The sequence below is a fragment of the Rhipicephalus microplus genome, chromosome 6, assembly GCF_043290135.1.
Source record: "Rhipicephalus microplus isolate Deutch F79 chromosome 6, USDA_Rmic, whole genome shotgun sequence".
NCBI lineage: Eukaryota > Metazoa > Arthropoda > Arachnida > Ixodida > Ixodidae > Rhipicephalus > Rhipicephalus microplus.
In genome coordinates, this window is record NC_134705.1 from 96,604,284 (window position 1) to 96,626,963 (window position 22,680).

General features: G+C 47.6%; 1 protein-coding gene across 7 annotated transcripts in view; it reads left to right on the forward strand.

The window, feature by feature from the left end:
* LOC119168525 (uncharacterized) overlaps window positions 1-22,680 on the forward strand; it is a 126,924-nt gene that overhangs the window by 96,324 nt on the left and 7,920 nt on the right. For all 7 annotated transcript variants that reach the window (XM_075866237.1, XM_075866239.1, XM_075866240.1 and 4 more), the window contains 5 exons: window positions 4,806-5,057; window positions 7,951-8,067; window positions 9,435-9,509; window positions 10,984-11,055; window positions 15,260-15,406. In XM_075866237.1, the coding sequence (XP_075722352.1) occupies window positions 4,806-5,057; window positions 7,951-8,067; window positions 9,435-9,509; window positions 10,984-11,055; window positions 15,260-15,406 (663 nt within the window). The remainder of the gene's footprint in view (window positions 1-4,805; window positions 5,058-7,950; window positions 8,068-9,434; window positions 9,510-10,983; window positions 11,056-15,259; window positions 15,407-22,680) is intronic.

The window sequence follows — 22,680 nt, forward strand, 5'->3', positions numbered from 1 at the left end:
TGATAGCGTTGGCGCATCCTTTCGTAGGTTTTCAGGACACCTGCGTGAGCACTTTGGGGATCTGCATGGAAATTCATGCAGATGTCAGAGCGCATATGAGTTGGGACAGCAAGGAGCCACTTCGGACCACCAGGCATGTAGTTGCGGCGGTACAGAATGCTGTCTCGCACGGAAAAGTGGGCTGCTTGTCGGCATAGCGCTCTCGTGGAAGGGACAGCAGACGGATCGGTAAGGTAGTCGAGTAAGAATGCAAGGTATGGATCTTTACGCTGCTCCGAAAGCATGTCAGTGGTGTCTATTGGTGACAAGGTAGTAAAAAGTGGTGACAGAGAAGCCACATCTGGGGTTAATGGCGATCGCGAAAGTGCATCGGAATCCGCATGCTTGCGACCGGAACGATATACTACACGGATGTCGTATTCTTGTAATCGAAGTGCCCAACGTCCCAGGCGTCCGGATGGGTCTTTCAATGTGGACAGCCAACATAGAGCGTGGTGGTCTGTGACCACGTCGAAAGGGCGGCCGTAAAGGTACGGGCGAAACTTCGTCAAGGCCCAGATTATGGCCAAACACTCCTTCTCTGTCACGGAGTAATTCAATTCAGCCTTCTTGAGAGCGCGACTTGCATAGGCGACTACGTATTCGGCTTGGGTGCCTTTCCTTTATGCCAAAACTGCACCAAGACCGATTCCACTTGCATCGGTGTGAATTTCTGTGGGAGCAGCGGGGTCGTAGTGACGAAGAATGGGTGGTGAGGTCAGCAGGCGGCGCAGCTGGCGAAATGCGTCGTCACATGCAGGTGACCATGCAGATATACCTTTGCTGTTGGAAAGCAGACTCGTGAGAGGTGCGATGATGGACGCGAAGTTGCGCACGAAGCGACGAAAGTAGGAGCAGAGACCGACGAAACTTCTTAGGGCTTTCAGTGATGTGGGCAATGGGAAGTCAGCGACAGCCCGAAGCTTATCGGGGTCCGGAAGAACACCGTCTCTTGTGATGACATGTCCCAAGATGGTTAGTTTTCGTGCTGCGAAGTGGCACTTCTTGGAGTTAAGTTGTAGGCCCGCAGAAGTTAGACACGTCAGAATCTCGTGGAGGCGAACAAGATGTGTCGGGAAATCAGACGAAAAGACTACGATGTCGTCCAGGTAACACAAGCAAGTTTTCCACTTATGGGCACGCAAGATGGTATCGATCATGCGCTCAAATGTGGCAGGTGCGTTGCAGAGCCCAAATGGCATCACTTTGAACTCATATAGGCCATCTGGCGTTACAAAGGCTGTTTTAGGGCGATCACATTCAGCCATTGGCACCTGCCAATACCCAGAACGCAGATCCAAGGATGTAAAGTACTCGGCGCCTTGTAAACAGTCAAGAGCATCGTCTATTCGTGGTAGCGGGTAGACATCTTTCTTCGTAATCTTGTTTAAGCAACGATAGTCCACGCAAAATCGAACGGTGCCATCTTTTTTCTTTACCAGAACGACAGGTGATGACCAAGCGCTTTGAGAAGGCTGTATGACTCCACGTTTAAGCATGTCGTCTACTTGCTCCGTAATGACGCGGCGCTCTTCGGCGGAAACGCGGTAAGGACGCTGTCGCAGAGGCGAATGTGAGCCAGTGTCAATAGTATGAGTGATAGTCGTGGTGCGGCCCAAAGCAGGTTCTTGAAAGTCGAAAGAAGAGCGAAACTTGTTAAGGAGAGCAACAAGTTGGTGGCGATGCGAGAGGGGAAGGTCTGCGTCAATAGCATTGTCAAAGGCTGACAAACTTGATGGCTCAGACGCATGAGTTATTGCGGCAATGTGACATGGCGTTTCGTCGGGAAGAATAATATCGATATGGTCGACAGGTTGCACATATCCCAACGTTTCCCCACGAAGTAAGCCAATGGGGTAGTTGCAGTGGTTGGTAACCAGCATTACGGTTAAACCAGATGCAATTGTAAGAACGGCAAATGGGAGAACGATGCCCTTGCGTTCAGTAAAAACAGGAGATGGCGTAAACACCACCATGGCGTCAGGTTGCGCCACACATGAAAGGCTTACAGGGACCGAAGCTTCCGGGGGCAAGGTGATGTCGTCGTCAGCGATGAGTTTGCAGAGCCGAGGAGACCGGTCGGGTGGTGGAAATTCATATGTTGGCACAAGGGACACTTCGGCACGGGAACAATCGATGATAGCTTCATGACCTGATAAGAAATCCCAACCGAGGATAAGGTCATGAGAGCAAGATGGCAGAACAAAAAACTGTACGACGTACAAAACGTCTTGGATGACGACGCGCTCCGTACACAGAGCCGAGGGATGAATGCGTTGCGCGCTAGCCGTGGACAGCACCATGCCACAAAGAGATGTGGTCACTTTCTTCAGTTTCCGACAAAATTTGGCGTCCATCACAGAAACGGCGGCCCCGGTATCAATTAACGCTAATGTGGCGACTCCCTCAACATCGACATCAACAACATTTTTCGGCGAAAACGGAGGCCTTGGGAATTGCGCACAAGTTGCAGTTCTTGCCTCCGGAACTGCACTGATTAGTTTCCCTCCTCAGGAGGTGGTCGACGACGCATAGGCGATGGCGACCGGCGACGAGGGGATGGGAAACGAGCAGTCGATGGCCGGCGATCCGAGTCTGTGTGCCTCTGTTCATATGCAGATGTGGTGGCCTGCTGCGGCGCGTAGGTAGGAATTCCGAAGTATGCGTTTGCAGGTGTGGGGCGACGGCGGCAGAAGCGTGCAATGTGGCCAGCGATGCCACAGGCGAAGCAGATAGGACGATTGTCTTGGGTGCGCCACTCATTAGATCGACGGAAAAAGCGAGGTGAGGGCCTGTAAACTGGAGGCGAGGCCGGAGGAGGTGGAGCTGATAAGGCGACTGGATGCGGTGGGGGCCGCGCGACCACAGCTGCGTAGCTGAGAGGTGAAGGTGGTGCAGGTGGTGCGTAGCCGACAGCTGAGAGATTAGGTGCTACTGAAGTGCATGGGTAAGGGGCCTGCACTGTAGGGAGGACATCACAAATTTCCGTGCGTATGGCCTGCTGCAGTGTCGTAGGCAGGCTTGCGGTGGGCGCGTCGCTATGCGGCAGCAGGGAGAGCTGTCGGGCGACTTCCTCCCTGATGAAGTCTTTGATCTGGTTGGACAGACTTTCTTGGCAAACATTGGCATTTGCGAGTGCGACGGCCGAGATCGAATCCGGCGGTGGGACACTCTGGCGATGGAACGCTGACGGTGCAATTCATCAAAGCTCTGGCAGAGGCTTACGAGGATTGCCACCGTGTTCGGGCTTTTCGCTAGCAACATCTGGAATGCACCATCCTCGATGCCCTTGAGAATCTGCCGAATTTTCTCTTCTTCGGGCATAGATGGATTCACACGCCTGCAGAGGTCGAGCACGTCCTCTATGTAACTAGTAAATGTCTCGCCAGGCTGCTGGGCTCAGTGGCGCAGGCGCTGGTCAGCGCGGAGCTTGCGGACCTCTGGTCGGCCGAACGCTTCAGTGACGAGTGTCTTAAAGGAGGACCAGTTGGCGATGGCGGTTTCGCGGTTCGTAAACCAGAGTTTAGCTACGTCTGCCAAGTAAAAGATAACGTAGGCGAGCTTAGAGTCGTTGTCCCACTTGTTGCTGGCGCTTACGCGTTCGTACAAGGAGAGCCAGTCTTCGACGTCTTGCTCACCACTGCCGCTGAAGATTGGTGGGTCGCGTTGGCGAGTAGCGCCGGGGCAGGTAGACGGGACAGCCGGTGGTGCTGGCTGGGCTGGGATGGGCTGGTCGGCGACTGCGTCAGTCATGTTTTGCAGTGGTCTCTCGGGCAACTTGCGAGAGCGGAGCTCCAGGTCTGCTTGGGGATCTCAGCAGCCTCCACCAAATGTGATGACGTTTATTGAACCGGAGAAGTCGCAACGATGTCGCAACGAAAAATGGCCGTACGACAAGTCTGGCAAAAGGCGGCTCAGGTTCTCGTGCAATCAGAGCACGGGGTTTTTCCTTCTCTTTGGAAGGCGCATACACGTTAGTGCGTATGCTCCACTACATCAGTAACAAAATCAACGACAAAATACTGCTGCTACCTTGCTATTTGTATGAGAAGGGACCCCAGAAAAGGTAGCCTTTATCTTGCATTCCTTGAAGTACACACGTATGACAAGTATGAAGAGCAAATTGCAACCGAAGTGCGAATCATGGTTCCTATCATGTTGCAGAAATAGTCACGCTCTTTTTTGGGCGACACATGAATTTATGTAGGTTTTTGAAAAACCTGCGATACGATGGCGACGAATGACCCTCACTACAGCCGTCGCGACAGTGAATCCTTTAGTCGTCGACCAAAAATCACGTCAATGTGATTGGGTCTTAAAGTTTCGTATTTGCAGGAAGCGACCGTTGGTTGGCACGGACAGATTCATGACCGTCGCTTACTACGTGCTTGTCAGCTGCAATGTCTTTACACTCGCACCGTTCGTGAACCCCCTATGAATGGGGTTCACGAATGAACAGTGGTGCATGAATAATTTTATAAAATTCACAACATACCACGGAATGAATAGTAATGAACGGGGGGTAGGGCAAAGCGTTTCTCCATTTGTCCATGCTTCCGTTCGTCTGTCTGCTTGTCTGTCGGTCTGTTCGTCTGTCAACCATACGAAATCATCAGCATTTCGAAAACCACTGACACCATCTAGTGATATTATTTCCCAAGATTCGGACGACTGAAGTTAGGGGTGCGTTTATTATGCAAGTGCGTTCATTACACGAGTAAGTACGGTATACCTTTTCACAGGAAAACTTTTGTTCTCACCCACAGAGTCGGACTCTACAAGACACCTTTTTCTGCTCCAACACCTCTCTTAGCCGCATCACAACTTCAACGGAAGGAGCCCAGAAGCTTCTGTGCACGATCTCGTTTGACGGTGGCATCACGTTCCGGGACCCGTCGACCGGTCTCTTGTTCCGGTGCCTCGAGGGAGTCGTGCAGCCTCCGTGCTACATCTCCATCAACAATGGCACGGTCTATACGTCTTCATCGGATCGCACGATACGAATCCACGAGCTTCGGGTGAGCCTGTGGCATTTGTCGTTACAGAATCGGTCAGTCTTCGGCACTATGTTGGTCGGGATTGCAACTACTGATATCTGATTAAATCTGTTTGATACAGTGGTGGTTGATGTCAGTTTTCGTGGGCACGAATTTCAAAGCAGTGCTTGTCATAGTGCATGAAGTGTCAAGCATTCTGTTTTCATGCAATTGCAATGCTTTTTGGGGTTGCAGTAAATGACATTAGTTCGTGAGCGAATCGGAAACGTTCGACCCAAAATCAGTGGAAAAACACGAAAGGACAGAATGAATTCGTGTGGAATTGGCACAAGAATCCCTCGACTTGCATGGCTGAAATGGATGCCATCCTGAGATGAAAAGGCACTGAACAAGTAACAGTAAAACATCATTAATTCAAAGTTACTGGGACCGTGAGAAATCTTCCAAGTAACGAAATATGCAAAAAGTTGGATGCAAGTGACTTGAAATTATTCAAAGTAATCAGGGCTGGTCGTTTGCCGTGCCAGCTAGTTTAAGGCTCCAAGGGTTATGTTTTCTAGCAATACCTGGTCGCAATTTTGATGCATACAAGGGGGAATTTTGGGCCATGCTGCTGCCACAGAAAAAGAATAAAAAGATGTGGTCAACTGAAGTGCGTGCTTGCGTAGAACTAGACATCTTCACTGCAACACAGTAGGGACACGTGGGCAGCACATTGATTGCTTTTTGCTGTCAGGACGTCATGATGCGACCATTCGCCCATTCTTTTAGCAAAATAAATAATACCATAATAGCTCGCATAATTTGCACATTTTTTTTCGTGATTTTGGGGCTTCGAGAAGGGGGTATACTGATTCGCGTTTTACTGAATCGCCTTTTTACTGATTGATCAATTTATTGATATGTGGGGTTTAACATCCCAAAACCACCTTATGATTATGAGAGACGCTGTAGTGGAGGGCTCCGGAAATTTAGACTACCTGGGGTTCTTTAACTAACGTCCAAATCTGAGCACACGGGTCTACAGCATTTTTGCCATCATTGAAAATGCAGCCCTCGCAGCCGAGATTCGATCCCGTGACATGCGGGTCTGGAGCATAATGGGTAGTGTGACTAGTTCACAATGTGTTTGGCTGAAAAACTTCACCATTGAAACTTTTGAACTGAGTTTTTGATGTAGGTGTGGCAGGCAAGAACTCCACTAGCAGTGCAAGTATGCAAATTGCTGGAGCGACCGGCTTCGGGAGGTTCGCGTACATCGCGAATTCCGCCAGACTGTTCTTCATTAATTTCTTTGAATTCCCAGAAAGAATGGTTAAATCATGACACGCCAACACACTGACATTGCAAGAAGCATGAAACTACTGCCGTGTTGCAGTGAAGCATGTCTTGTTTTCTGCAGGCGCACACTTCAGTTCATCCGAAAATCTTTCTTTATATATATCATTTTATTTTTAGTGCTGGAAGTAGCGATGCGGGGTGCTACAGCTGCCACTTATTAGAATCGCTGTGTTGCATTATCTTAAAGGGGTACTGACACAGAATTTCGGGGCTGAGATGGCCTGCGGGCTCAATTCTCGTGAACATTCATATATCATCATATTGTAAGATATTTAGCGCAACTTCGACTTTCGCGAGCACTCACACAATCACTCACACAACCACCCGAGTAACACACACAGCATACAGTGTGTGTTACTCAGGTGGTTGTGTGAGTGATTGTGTGAGTGTTTGCAAAAGTCGAGGTTGCGCTAAATATCTTACAATATGACGAATAACCAACCTGCCCCAAAACAAGTTTTATTTGTATATCATCTGTAAGATATCAACAGTGAGTATAGCTCAGAAGGTTTTTGAAGCTCAGAAGAATTTTGAAGTTTGCGTGAGCGACCAACTCCATAGCGCTATAGGCACCCTCGGAGGTGACCCCGAGGTGACCCCCTACTTCCCTCACGTCACCATGCTGCGGTCAACAAAACAAGTGATGATGACGTCATAGCCGCCATTTTTCTTTTGCCGCGTTAGTTCCCGGAGTCTATATTTCTCAGCGGCTGGTTGTGAGTGCGTGGTCGTGGCGCACGCTTAGAAAGTTTTGTGTTTGGCAACATTCCAGAGCCGTTTCCTGTTCGAAAGTAATTCTTGATGAGGATCGTGTAAAAGTGTGTCACAGTTCTGTGTGCTGATGTGGTCAAGAGTTGCACACGCTAGGTGGCGACAGTTGCACCCAGTTTGTGGAACTCTCTCAAACCGAAACTGAAACTGATCGATAATGACGGGTTTGTAATTAATTATTTATCACGTGCTGCAAGCGAACAATGAGTCGTGTCATGACTAAAAGCCCTACAGCAGCGCATTGCAGCATAAAAACACGAGGTCAAATTTTTTGTGTCAGTACCCCTTTAAGAGTCTTTAGCAGGCCGTCGTTTTCACGGATTTGCAGCGAAATTGGGATGGGAATTGGCACATTGCACCCAAAGTTAACGAATTAGCCTGACTAGTGTGGACCACCGCTTCAAATTATTAGCTCAAACTTACATTGCAAAATATGGGACTCTAGAAATACTTCAAATTAAGCATGATTTCAAGATAACCGGGTTTGAAATAACAAGGTTTTACTGTATTTACCGCTCGGGTGCGTAAACACAAAATGCAGCATGGTTGGAACGTGACATCTTACTACTCGGTATAGCGATTGAGATTGTTGCTGCATCAATGCCCATTGGTAAACAGATTTGAAAGAATGCAATGCCAAAGCTTCGTCTCTTACGGCATCATTTTATTGGGAAGGGACATGGAGTATTGGTTTACTTTTCTTGTTTTTACTTATTTAACGGCTGAGTCCATGATCTCGCGCAATACAGAGAAAAGGGTTGTAGAATCTTTTGTTTTTCTGTTGTCATTCTCTTGTGACCAGACGGGCATCCTCCAGAAGGTGTACGAATGCCGAAGTGCTGCCACGGGCCTGCGTTACCACAAAGGCCTCATCGTGTGCTGCTCCTTCGACGGCCTGATACGTTGCTACAAAACGAAGGTGAGCAACTGCGGCCGCACTAGATATGCCAGACGTGTGCACGGAAAACTAATGCGAAGGCTCTGCAGAAAATATAAGCGGACCGCTATGCCAAACGTTTTGCCGCATCATTCGAGTCTAGGCACTGTGTTGACACAGTGAGGCGTGCGAGTCCACCGCTTCGCATCAGTTTGCCTGAGAAGCAGTGCGTATACAAAGAACGTCGACGAAAGCAGAAGTATCGGTGCGCCTGTCAGCCCTGTTGGTCATCCACATTCACAGAGCGTAACAGCTGTAACTCTATTCTCTTGCTTTATGCATTAGGGCACAGGTCGCCAACGCACGGCCCGCGGACCTCTTGGAAGCGGTCTGCTGTGCCCGCGACAGTCATCGTCCTAGCCATGACTTGTTCCAAGCATTTTTTTTTTCATGAGGCACTCCAAGCAGCCACCTTGTGTTAAAACATAAGCATCAAACAAAAGTTCTTACGTTTCAGAATCGACACCGAGATTTCAGTCATTCCGAAGATGATATCAACATGCTTTGCAAAACGTGGCGGGAAATCCCTTCAGAAACGACCCATATAACTGTTATGCAAGTGGACTTCTTTCAGATGGCAACATTGGCTGACATTTTGTTCGACCCCCCTCTCCACTCGCTCCAACCTTTGTCTCCACCGCTGCGAGAGGCAGTATCGAGACTGCTGCCCGCTAGCTGAGGGGTGTTCCCGGCTGCTGCATTTGGTGGTCGGCTTGAAATGAGAACTAGCTTGGATTCGAGTAAATATGGTACTCAGCTGATTGAGGAGGCCCAGAAATATCTCTTTCTTTCAATACTGTAAAGACAGTCCAATCGAGAGGCAAGACAGTTCATCACTGAACACACTCAAACCTGGATGTAACAAAGCATTGGTTATAACGAAGTAAGTAAAGAATAGTCTTGCAATAGCTATTGCTTTAGGAAAACAGTTAAACCCTTTTATAAAAGGCATGCTCCGGGCAGCAATTCTTGTCTTTTATGTAAGATGTCTCTTATAAGCTAGGTACTTCATAAGCATATTCTTATCAACTCGTACCTAACTGTAGGCACACTGGTGTTTTTTATGCCCATTTGTCTGTTATATGAGTATCTCTAATAAAGAGGTTTGACTGTATACCTTTATAACGTATTTTCACATATAACAAACTTACGAAGTGCAAGATGCAACTCCGTTGTAATGAGGTTTGAGTGCAACTGCAGATAGGCGTTGTAACGGTGGCATCCCTTATTAGCTGTGGCAGCCAGAAGTAAGTGAACTGTTTGTAATCAAGTAACAAAGGGCTTGATTAGCAAACGCCTTTTTTTTTTGTGCCTAACATGTTGGAACTCTCACTCCTCTTCTTCTGAAGGACTTCTCGTGCGAAGTGGTCTACTATGGTGCAGGCAAGAACATGGTTATGAGCATGGACGTCTGTGGCCCTCTGGTGAGTGTGTTTGTATAAATAAATGCTGCTGGCCACATTGACAATTGTTGCACCTAACTGCCTGGAATGCAGCTGTAGTTGAAGCATAACGATACTAGTCTTAACTATTTAGCATCGATGTAATAATGAGTAGCAGCCACTTGGTGAACTTTTGTGTTATTTTATTTATTCATTTACTTGTTTATTTACAACATGCTGCAGATAAAAGTCCAAGCATGAAAAGATAAACAAAAACTAATTAGCAAAATAAGTTCAATAAAACAAGCATGGTGAAGTGATAGGACTCTGTATAGCAAATGAATAGCTGAATGACGGAGAGATTGCAGAGCATAATTAGGCAAACTTATCAATGTGAGGCATTCACAATAAGCTTGTTTTGTATGTTTTCTAACATAAGGACATAAAGCCATCAAAGTCAGGAAAGTTATTCACTCGAAATGCGGCAAGAGGGCATGTGTATCATTCACTGATGGCCTGAAAAAAACAGTTTATGAACATACTATTACTTGCAAAGTAAAGCATGTGTATGCCTCGCTTGTCTAAAATTTCAGTGCCTTGAGTAAGTTCCTGGAGTAAAATTTCCGAGAATAAATTTTGCAGTGAAACAAACTGCTCACTAAAATGTTCCCAATGCCGCATAAGTAGTTTTAACAATTACGGCAGAGTCCTGGATGTTTGCAAGGAAACAAAAAAAAAAAAAGCTCTGCAGACAAAACAATAACCACAATCAACGAAATCACAAGTATTCCACGCACACTTTAAAGCATGTGCATGCCCTGTGCACATGGAGTTTTAATGAAAACTTTTGCTTTTTGTGGTCACTGCAGCTGCTCCCAAAATTTTGTAACGGTGTAATAATGGATGACAACCAGTTGACTCTGAATGCAAGAGTGAACATGGTGTTAGGTACAATACTACATGTGCCACACATGTCTGAACTTCCGAAATGGAGAGAGGGGAAACACGAGTGCTCAGTGTTCCAAGACGGTCTCAAGTCAGGTCAAGTTTATTGAAACAGCCACGGTTTGGTTTCATTGTAATGACATTAAAGCAGGAGGCCCCTTGGCTTTGGAAAGACTGCTTCCTTCTGTGCGTAAGATTCCCGTGCTGTTTAGGTATGGCAGTGGGGCTTATTGAAAGAAATATAATGCATTCATAGAAATGCAGAGAGCTGTATTGGTTTGAAAAAGACAGGCCGTACAAACATGGACTGAAGAAGGAAGTAAGGACCATGAACACCTACTAACAACTGAAGGTGCGCTCGAACGGCGGAAAAATTAAGTTTTCGTGCCTTCTCTTTCATCATTCGTCCATGTTTGTACGACCTGTCTTTTTCAGGATGGATAACACTTTCAGCTTGACGTGAACATTCGCGACCTGCGTGGCTGCTCTGTTGTGCACTTCTTTGTAATGTGTTTTATGCCTGGATGTGTGACGCAGCTTGCTTGTTCTTGCTTTCTTGCGGCAACTGCAGATTGCCACTGGCAACCGCAAGGGCAAGATTGAGGTGATCAAGTTTGACAAGTCAAGCCTACAGACTTGTGAGGTAAAGTAGAGCGTACCATTAGGAAATTAAATGGGAAACAGCCTCATAAAAGGATTGCTTAGGTTTGTTGGTGGGCTGGTTGGTTCTGATTGATAGTAATTAAATATAAGCACATAAAAGCTTCAGATTGTGACACACACCACACACACAATGTGCGTAATGTGTATAAAAGTGGGTGTGTCAGAAAGAAAGATATATTCAGAAAAATTATCATGTAGTCAGTTCTGTGCTGAGCCTATGAGATTATAGTACCAGTATATAGTTTGACAAACCCATTCTGTGATCTCTGTATCTTCCACTAATAACATTGACTGTGCTGCCCTGCTACCAGGCATGAGCGTGTGGGCTCAAATTCCCAGCCATGGCAGCCTCTTTCATTTGGGTGGAAATAATATACGATTGCACTTTAAGGGGGGTCTCTCGAACACTGTAGTAGAGTGCTTATCTGAGTATTATCTGAGCAGTTAGGCAACAACTGAAGTGACAGACATGGCATTAATGGAACGATAGGAAATCAAACACTAGCTTTGTTTCTTGCCATCATTTTTGTCCTCAACTTTGCTAAATGGTTGCACGCGAACGAAGGGAGAAAAAAAAAAGGACGGAGTAGACAGAGAACACTGGCAAAAGCAGTGTTCTTTCTGCCTACTTTGTCCTTTTTTTCTATGTTCATACGCTGAGAAAGCTTGATTTATTTATTTTTTTTTGCAGTCGTTTTATGTGAGAGGGGGAGGGGATGGGATGTAAAAGTTCACAAATCAAGCTTTGTATTTGTGCAGTTCATCTCTGCACCAACAGGGACCACGACTTAGCCAGCCACTTTAGTTACCTTGTTTGGCTCAAATACCAAAGAGTCAATCAGATCAATCACATGAGGGTTGTCACATCATGTGTTTCATCCCAGAGCCAGGAAAGGCTAGAAGCTTGAAAGTTGCACGGCCGTTATTCTTAGGGATGCTTATATTTATTGAGAATGTTATAAAAAACTATGCACTTTGTGCTTGGTACCTAATTAATCTATTAATGATCAAAAGGACGTTAGGTGCCAGCTATCTGGGATTGTACACAGTACTCAAAACAGGACCAGAGTTCCTTAAAGGGACACTAAAGGCAACTATTCAGTCAACTTTAATTGATTAAAAGGTGGTCCAGAAACCTCGTAGTGGTCCTTTTGTGTCAAGGAAGGGCTTATTTTAGTGGTCCAAATAGGGTTAGTTCAATTAGCTGTCCAAATCGGGTTATCGCACTTCAAATTACCCGCCTCAAAAAACGGAACGTGATCATCACTGTTGCCATGCGCAATGTTGCCTGGCTTTACTACGTGATCGCCGAAACTAGTAGACGGAACGAAAGCAGCGAAGCCACAGCAGCAACATTGACCATCGATCAATTTCCTGCTATTGGCTCCAAGACAGCAGGCGTATTTTGGTTCAACTGAGCCCCGCTAGTTGGCCTGACCTGTCCAATTTAACCAAATAAAAGTTGAATTTTCGAACCGCTCCCGCCATTCCCCATACAGTAAAAGCTCGTTAACTCAAATCTCACAGGACCGGAGAAAGTGTCCGAGTTAACCGAATTCTGAATTATCGAATGGACCATGAAAACAAAGGGAAAACGTACACGGCACAGACAAACCTTTATTTCTGAAAAAAGTACGTTATTTTTGCCTGCTTCACCATCGGAATTTCTGACAGAACGATCAGGTGGTGGTGAGCATGTTCACTGTCACGAGAACAAACGCAGAACTCCTTGAGGACAGCGAGGGCTTCGGCGGCCCCCTGCACGGTGTGGTGACGTCGCATCGGCTCATCCTGGCCGTCATCATCGGAACAGTGATCTTGGTCCTCCTCAAGCACTTCCAATAATATATCGTCAGTCAGCGGACCAGCAGCAGCAACATGATAGTCTATAGCGATGTAGTCTAAAATCTGGACCCACTAGGAAGAAGAGAGTCAAAACGCGTGTCATTCACCTCGTCGTCCATATTTTCAGTGGCCTCTGGAGGAATATTCGAGTCGTCAGGGCGGACAAAGCCGCTGTGCCGGAAAGAATTGCAGTGACCACGGGCGGCGTTTGCTCCAGACATAAGCCAAAATGTGAATTGCTGTCAGGAGAGTCATGTCATATTCTCACCCTGCTTCCTTACTCAGCAGGATCCGTTCGAGCACATGCTTTCTGTACCTGCTTTTTACATGCTGAATTATCCCTTGATCCAGTGGTTGCAGAGCAGCCGGCGTGTTAGCAGGTAGAAATACAAGTTCGATGCACTCCAGCCCTGTCACTCTGGTATGAGCACTGCAGTTGTCAACTAGAAGTAAAACCTTGCGCTTGTTAGCGGAGAAGCAGCGGTCGAGTTGGCGCAGCCAAGCTTGGAAAATATGCGAAGTCACCCGGGCCTTTCTGTTGGCGCGGTATTGCACAAAAAAGTGGTGAATGTTCTTAAAACACCTTGGGTTACGTGCCTTCCCGATGACTAGCAGTGGCAGGCGCTCGGTGCTTGATATATTTGAAGCGAGAAGCACAGTGATCCTTTCTTTGCTTCTCTTCCCTCCAATGCATGGGTCGCCCTTGAACGTGATCGTTTTGTCCGGCAAGGCTTTAAAAAAGAGAGCCGTTTCATCGACATTGAAGGTGTTGGCAGGCTCATAACGAGCCAGGTACTGGGGAAGCTCAGTTGTCTTCCAGTCAGCAATACGCCGTTCATTCACTGCTGCTTTTTCCCCGCACACGTTTCAAAAGACCAACCTGTGCCTTTCTCTAAAGAGGGCAAACCAGCCTTCAGACGCACTGAAAAATTCGATGTTCATTCTCAGTGCGTACCTTTCAGCTCGCTGACAGATCAACGGTTCACTCAAGGGAAGCTGGCTGTTCCGCATGTCTGTTATCCACCCCAGCAGTGCATCTTCCAGCTTCAGGTGTGCTGAAACGACCTTAGTCTTTAGTCGTTTTCGTTTTCTGGTGAAATTGCTGCTGTCAAACACCTCGAACATTTTTTCTTTGTTCTTCACGTAGTCGCTTAAGGTGCTTCTCTTAACATCGTACTTTTTCATTGTCTCTTGTCGAGAAACACCTGTGTTCACGTCTTTCAATATCATAACCTTTTTTTTTTTAAGATCATTTGCTGGCTGCTCTGGCCGCTTAACTCCAGTGACGGTCGCCATGAAGCGCGACGGCGGCGGCAACGCGCACAAACAGAGCCGCAACACACGAAGTCACAACACAAAGAACCAAGACACGAAGTACACCAATAGGCATAGCATGGGCGTAGCGAGCAGCTGTTAGTAGACACCGGATGCGCCGGTGGCCCAAGCGCTTCCGCCGGGTAGTGACCAGCGCCACCTAGCCACTTCCCTCCATGCACAATCATCATGGTCATATTCTGCTGCAGTTCGCTTTGTTTCAGTTTCTCCAAAACTTCGGTTCTGCCATCGGTTACGGCAAACGGTGCTTGAGCTTCCAAGCCGCTGAGATCGTGCGACTCTGGAGTCCCCATAGCCCTCTCCGAAGTTGTCCGAGATAACCGGTGCGCGGCTGAATCCCTCCGAATTAATGAGCATTTGACCTCATTGAAATATACCGTTTTGCCGGGACCGCGCCGCGAGTCCGAGTTAACGAAGTCCGGATAAACGAGCTTTTACATTAGTAACGTCTGGCGTTTTTTTTTTTTTCATAAATAGAAACAAACCAGCATCATTTTATTACGTCTCTTGATGCACGGAAGGTTCTTTATTCAATGCAGCTAGATCAATTACTCATGATTAATAGTAGGCGGTTCGTCTAACATCATCGGGATATGTTGAGAATATCTTACTGCAGTGCATGTATTCTTGTGCATTCATCTTAATTTCTCGATAAGTAGGGCACTGCTGTTGATAACATTGTCTGTTTAGATGTTGTCAGGCATTGAGCTTTCACTCTGATGTAAATTGTTATTTAACTTAGATGTCTCTTTAAGAACAACCCTATGACTGGCATGTTTAAGGGCAATTATGACATGCCACACATTCATATAGTGGCTTGCATGTAAAATTGCTTGACCTAGTTTCTTATTTTATGACACTCTAGACTTATTGTCATTGTTTATAAGGAGTACCTTTTTGTACCCGATTCGTTAGGCATAACTGCAACTTCGGTGTACATGATACACAGAATTCTCATGAGAGTAAGTTCTCATTGACAAGTGCTTGGGCTCTTTTTCTCTCAGATTCGTTCGTGCAACCTAAAGTTTGCGCGGGAGGAAGACTTGTTGCACCACCTGAAGCGCGAGCACATCGGCCTCGGCGCAAAGGGTGCCATGACGTGTCCGTGGAACCATTGCCAGATGACCTTTTCGGGACCCAACTGCAACAAGGTGTGTGCGCAGTGCAACCATTTGGATGGAAAGTGTATGCAAATCTGTGTACGCGATAGCACTCCTCGTGTGCTGGTAACCTCTGAAGAGGCCTTTGGCATGATTCACCAAGAATTAGCGGTTTTCAGCGAAAAATAGAAGTAATGGATGTGTTCTGCCTTTAGTATACAAACTATGGAACGTAAGAAAATATTTCACTGCAGAGTTAGTCATAGAAGTCGGCTATGAGCCTTGCCCCCCGCCGGCGAGCGCTATTTTTCCAGGGCACGTGTGACTTGAGTCGTCGTCTCGTATCAAAGTTTCTGCTGTGCGAACCACTCGGTTTCGTGGCTGAGCTGGACCAATAAATAGTTTGACTACATGCGCAGCTGAGCACGAAACGAAATCATTAGCCAGACTGCAAACACTCGCACAGCAAGCAGCTTGCTAAATCACAGCTCGCGAGTGCGCCAGTGTCGCCCGACTCTCAGGCCACTGGGGTAGTGATAAAAATTTTTGACTAAAAGCTAGAGGCTGCAGAAAACTAAATTTTTTTTCTGCTTGGTTGTGAAGGCACATGAATTAACCCTCATAACACAAATTTTAATTGAAAATTGGCTATCGGGGCCCCTTTAACAGAGAGAAAAAAAGCTGGCTCAGCCCCTCTCCTATACAGCGTGTCTTCTTTATTTACTTTTTTCTGTATTTACAATCATTTATAGTGCAGTAGTTAAACACATTTCCCTTCAGTTTGAAAAAAAAAAAGGCATTTCGGTTACAAAGAAACTGTGTTCCAAGAAATGTGCAGTGGTATTCTCTTTCTCCCATTCTGTTCTTTCTTGTACCACATTCATTGCAACCAGTGGCCAACTCCTGGAACGGGCCTACCATGGTAACTTAGCAGCTATGGCATTGTGGAGTTAGTTTCTTTTTCACAGCTCCGATAATTTAGAGGTATGAAATGTAGAAATGCCCACATTTGAAGATATGCGGGCTTATTCGAACACCCAGGCAGACAAAATTAATGTCGTGTCGATCAACTACCGCTTGAGTTGTAATCGTATTATGGTTTCGCCACATAAACTATGTAATCGAATATAAGTATGTTCAAGAACAGACTCGCTGTCTAGATTTCACAGTTGTGTCCCCACCCGCGCCAACAAGAGCTCTCACTGAGTGGGGCCGCGTCCTCGGACTCCTGTGGCCGCGTCCTCGGACTCCTGTGGCCGTGTCCATCTTTCCTATCTTCTCCTTGCTTCTTGATGTCGCTGTCCCTGCGCCACGCTCTCTCCTTCCCCCTCTCTATCTCTATACCTTTTAATGCTCTCCTTTTAATCCCTCCTTACCCCCATCCCTCGTGAGCTACTGTTGAGGTGTCGCACTCTGATGCGGACAATTACAAGGCTCATTTTTATCTTCTTTTCTCTTCTAAGAATTGCATAAGAAAAAGTTTCGTTGTTTACGCTACTGATTAAACCAGAAAAAAAAAGTTGTTGCAAATTCATTATTTACATCAACTAGTAATAAAACGGAAAAGAGATTAAGAGAACTGTTTTACATTAAAATCTTGTTGATAGAAGTATGCATGGTGATACGTTTTTTTGGATGATTGATATATTACTTCTTTTGCCTGATTAATGCCCCAAGTAAACAATGCATGTTATTTACATATGATTAACTCAATGGCATTTTCTTCTAAAATTGGATAGTGTCAAATGCAGAAGTGGGCTTTTACTGGTGGGCTTTTGAAAGTCACAGTGCTACCATGGAACATTCCAGCGATTTATAAACGCGGTGCGTACACGGCTGGTTTACATAATGTGTTGCCTCCTGAGAAGTATGATTTTATGTTGGCAAGCCTTTGCTATTGAAGCATTCGCTAACTGTAGGCCAATACAACCTAGAATAAACACAAGCTCCATCCCAAAAAACAGGAGCACACTTGCTGATGACCCTAGTAAGATAGTTTTTGCAAAGCAGTTTCCTCTCACAGCCCAACTTCTGCGCTATATCATGTCTATGTTGTGCTCTGCTGTGCATGTCTAAAACTAATGGTTCATAATTCCTGCCTGAAGTGTGGCCATCTGCAAAGCGGTTAGGTCAGAATCTCTGCGCAAGTGTGTCGGGATCTTCTCGTATTGTAATTAAAACCAGTAACACAAGCATCTACGGTAGAACCTCGATTATACGACTTTCAGGGGACTACACAAAACCGTTGTATAATCTGGGCGTCGCATACACTCTGTGCACTGCGACTGGTGCGCCACCACGCGACCATCGGAGCAGACAGTTGTTGAGAACCCGAGCAAAACCACACGTGCTCCAAACGCCCGCTAGCATGCAGTTTATTGGATAATTTATTGTATTGTAAAATAGTAAGTGGATCACAGCTGTTCAACGTATTGAGTGTTTGATTCCCGCTGCCTCTGCCGTCTCGCGTTCTGCTGCTGCATGCTTGAATTGGCAGAGACACCACCGCTTCAGGAATGTGATCTCGCACCTTGCAAGTGGGCAGTGTTCTGGCTGCCGTAGAGGTGGTGAGAAAAGAAACGTATGCAAGGCATTTCAATTCAGCTCAAGGCTGATGGAACATATTAGTGGACCTTAATAATTAACTTGCCACTTACCCTTCACAGTTTTGGGGAATGGAATGTGAGGCCAGTGAGTGCTTTGCTGGGTTGATAGCACCATCACTTAAGGGGCAGACTGTAGTGCAATTTGATACACTCAAACCTCGTTAATACGTAGTTCGCCGGGAACGACGTTTAGGTACACACTAAGTGATCTGCGAATTAACTGTCAGTGCCAGTTTAGAGGCTACTTACCGGTCAAAAAAGATTGCCACAATCCTCACAAACACGCACGCACACACACACGCAGGCACGCAAGCTTTATTTAGAGACGAGCAGCAAAAAATCTGTGACCTTCACTTGCCACTGTGGTGGCCTTGCGGCAACGACGGCATCTTCGAAGTCGGTAAGGCCACGAGCCAGCTGGTCCATTAGGCCATGTTTTTGGGCAAAGGCTCGCATCACAGTTACAGCACGCGCAGCTTCGGATAACGAGAGGCTGTCGTCCACTTCGACATCGCTCTCCTTCTCACTTTCGCTTAAATCAGGACGAAGTGCGACGGCGGCAACAATGACGCTGTCGGAAAAGTCCGGAGATGTAACGACGTCTCCGTCCAACATCTCCGTCTCCTTCCACATCTCGGAAAGTGCTGAAGTTCGACTTTTTGACTCCCTCTCTTTTCCACTCGAGCACCTCAACAAGGAGGCTTTCGCAGTCTTCGGTGTCCTCACCATCCTCTTTTTCGCCAATGCCTCCTTCTGGATCTTGAACCGTGCTCGCGCGATACAGTTCCGCATCGTTGCAGATTGTACTTGCATCTATGAGCAGGTGTATAGTACCCAGGAGGTCTATCCTGTACGTTTTGTCGCTCTCCATGGCAATCAACATCCTCCGCAACAGATTTTTGCGGTGAATCTGCGTGACAGAGCGGATGATACTCTGATCGAGGGGTTGGACGAGCGCTGTCGTGTTGGGCGGCGAAAGCAACAGCCTAATAGCCGACAGGTTATCCACATTGACATGCACCGACGCATTGTCGAGTACTAACAGTATGCTCCTTTTTTTGGCAGCAAAACGGCAGTCCAGCTGGTGCACGTACTTCTCGAACAGCTGTGCTGTCATCCAGGCTTTTTTGTTGTGCTTGTAAACAATGTCGGATGGCAGCCGAGTGCCTTTGAAGCACCGCGAGTTTCCATACTGCCAATGACTATCAGTGGCAGCTTCTCACTACCAGTCATATTTACGCCGAAAGTGACCGATACGCAATTTTCGGCATGTTTCCCACCACTGCACTTCTCGTTCTTGAATCCCAATGTCCTGTTTGGAAGCAGGCAATAGAAAAGTGCCGACTCACCATATTGAAAATGTTGGCGGTATCATAGGCTGTCGAGGCTTCCTGTGAAACGATGTCCTGCCATTCAATAGCGCCTTCTTTGTCTGCTGCAGTAGCCTCACTACAAACAGCTTTCCCCACGATGCCGTAGCGGGCTTTAAACCATGACAACCAGCCGTCGCTGCAGGCGAAACCGGGGCAGTTCAGCTGATCTGCAAAAGTTTGTGCTTTTTCGGTTAAAAGAGGTCCGCTAACGAACAGCTTCATGCTCCGCGCCTTTTTCAGCCAAAGAAGCAGGGCCTTTTCTACTTCGGGATAAGCAGAGTCTCTGACGCGGCACCTCTTCGAATTGCTGCCTGTGGCGCCCGTCAACTTTTGGCGAGCGTTCCCAATTCTGCACACATTCGTCAGCACCTAGTTCTTTTCGCCGGCTACCGCAGATTTCTTGGCCCCATTTTCATTAGTGCGAATGATTTCAAGTTTTTCTTTTACCCTCATGACGTGGTACTTCGGCATAATATGACGTGTGCAAATTCAATGGCACCCCTCGTGCACAACACAAGAAAAAAAAAAAGCGACACACCGCATAAGAAGAACCTATGTAACGCAACACCACCACACAGCCGAGACGACCAACATTGCGGAAAAGTGAGGACTAAAAACCGAATAAAGAAACGGGTTCAGCCTGGCTCCGCGCTGTTGAGCCATTAATAATACGTACTTTGCTTGGATTGGAAAGCGACAGCAAATTCGCACCCCCTACTGAGAGCAGCGACCGAGAGTTTCTGGGTTACCAAAAATCGATCTTGAAGGCCCTGCTTTTGCACAATGCGATCGTTAACAGCCGTACGCGCAGAAAATATGTCAATGTGGCCATGTTTTGACGTCACTATCGCTGGCTGTTGTAGTCCCATCGTCACAGCTAGTGTATCGAACATGTGTGCGCACAAAAATTTTGCCGATATCTGCCTGTGCATGAATGAAAGAGAAGGAAAATAGTACGTACTAACCGTATGTAACACCACAAGCGACTACGGCTTAAGGGGGCACACAGGTCTTTAAAGCTGAAAAATTGCCCAAAAACGCATTTTTTTTTAGATGTCATTTTTGAAATCTACAGGTATTTTTCTATTAGTTTGCTCAGTTTTTCCTCCGAAAAGTTGGTACTTGAACAGTAACAGCTACTTATAAAAGCCGTACGGGCCCGATTTGGCGAGATTCTGACGCCAAAATAGCAATTTTTCAATAATTCTCCGCAGCTGCGCCACGGGCAGTATCGCAGTGATCTAGGTCTCATTTGAAAGCGCGGTCTTCGGTCTTCAATTTCCCGCCACTCTGGCTCCTGTTCGCTCATTGGTAGAGTAGAAAACACGCGCCAAAAAAAGCAAAAATACGCGTTCCTATTCGCCGGCGAGCGCACGTGACTAAACAGCGCAACGCGATTGGCCGCAAGCGGCGTGTGTCGTCTGCTTCGCGCCGTCGGCGGCGCAGTCAGGCGCCATATTGCTCGGACTGAGAACGACGGATTAGCCAAGGATCGCGCGCGATGTGGAAAGCCGGAAGGAAATTCCACACAAGGAATCAGTACGGCAAAAAAAGAAAGAAGTCGCTCCTCGAGAACTTCAAAGGCCGTTCCGCGTCAGCGAGGAGCGCTGAACGAGCAAGCGACCCACCTTCCGTGGCCAGCGGCGAGGCCCCTGATAACATAGGCCTAGCACCTCCGCCGCTGCCCGCTCAAGATAACGCATCCGGCAGCGGCCGCGTTCGTCTTGACACAGCAGTGCTGCACCCTTTAGAAGTGGCAGAGGTGCGTCGCAACACCGAAAACAAGCTGCAAGATCTCGCTTCAACTGGAGCAACACAACGCAAGTGCGGCCTGTTAGCCGACATCAACGATGCCACAGCCACGCCGCTGGACGAAACACGGTTTTTGATCGTGAGTTTGGACCAGCTGAACGAACTGATGCGTGCAGTGAAGTGCAAATTGTGCTCCGGTGATGTAAACATCGGCAAAGAGGACAGGGAGTACGGCCTTGCCGTAAAGCTAGTGCTTACGTGCGCGACCTGCGGCGATGTGTCGGTGGCATGGAGCTCGCCGCGCGTTGACGGCGAGAGCAAGGCAAAGCCGTTTGCCATCAGTATTTTGGGCGCGCGCGCTATGCAGTCTACTGGCAATCAGCAAACGGCATTCAACGACGTTTTTTCATCGATGAACATTTCTTCGCGCGGCCTGCACAACAAAACGTGGCAGAGCTACGTGAAGACGAAACTGACGCCCGCAGCTGTTCGTGCGTCGGAAAAGCTGACCGCGGAGTGCGCGCGATTGGTTCGGGAACTGTACGCGGAACTGGACCTCGGCAACCCGGGCAACATCGCTGTGTCGTACGACGGTTCCTGGATGACGAGGGGACACTCGTCGCACATCGGAGTCGGCACAGTTATCGAGTTGTATACGGGGCTTGTGCTCGATTATGTCGTGCTCTGCAATTTTTGTGCCGGTTGCGAGCGGGCGCCTAAAGAAAGTGACCCGTCCTACGACGAGTGGAAAGCGAACCACCACTGTCAGAAAAACAGCACAAAAAAAGCTGGAGAGATGGAAGTGGAAGCTGCCCTCATTCCGTTTCATAGGTCGTGGGAGCGTCATAAGCTGAGATACACTACAGTTCTTTCTGATGGCGACTGCCGCACCTACCCTGCTTTGAAGGAAGCAGATGTGTATGGTTTTATAAAGGTAACCAAAGAGGAATGTGTGAACCACGTCCAGAAGAGGATGGGCACGCAACTGCGCAATCTCCCCAAGCAGAGGCCAGCTGGCTCTGAGAGCCTCAGTGGTAGGGGGCGGCTGACTGGTGACCTGGTTAACAAATTGACCTCTTTACTATGGCTGGGCCATCAAATCTCACAAAGGGGGCGTGCCAGCCATGCACAATGCTGTGATGGCCACATACCACCATGTGACGTCCAACGATGCCGTGTCCAACCACAGCCTGTGCCCTACAGGTCCTGACTCGTGGTGCCGCTAGAACGCTGCCAAGGCCAGGGGTGAGCCGGCCCCCGAACACCGCTACAACCTGCCGCCGCATGTGTGTGAGGCCTTGCTTCCAGTGTACGAACGCTCGGCGGACAAGCAGCTGCTCGAGCGCTGCCAGCGAGGCAAGACTCAGAACAGTAATGAGAGTCTCCACTCGGTGATTTGGTCGCTGGCCCCGAAGGAGCGCCATGCATCACTGCACAGTGTAGAAGCTGCGGTCGCCGAGGCAGTGATAGGTTTAATGCCGGAAGTCAAGTAACATCATCCAAGATCCTCAAAGAGCTGTGCTTGAACCCCGGCCTACTGAGTAGCAAACGCATGGCTGAAAAAGACCGCCGCCGAACCAGGGACTCTACCCTC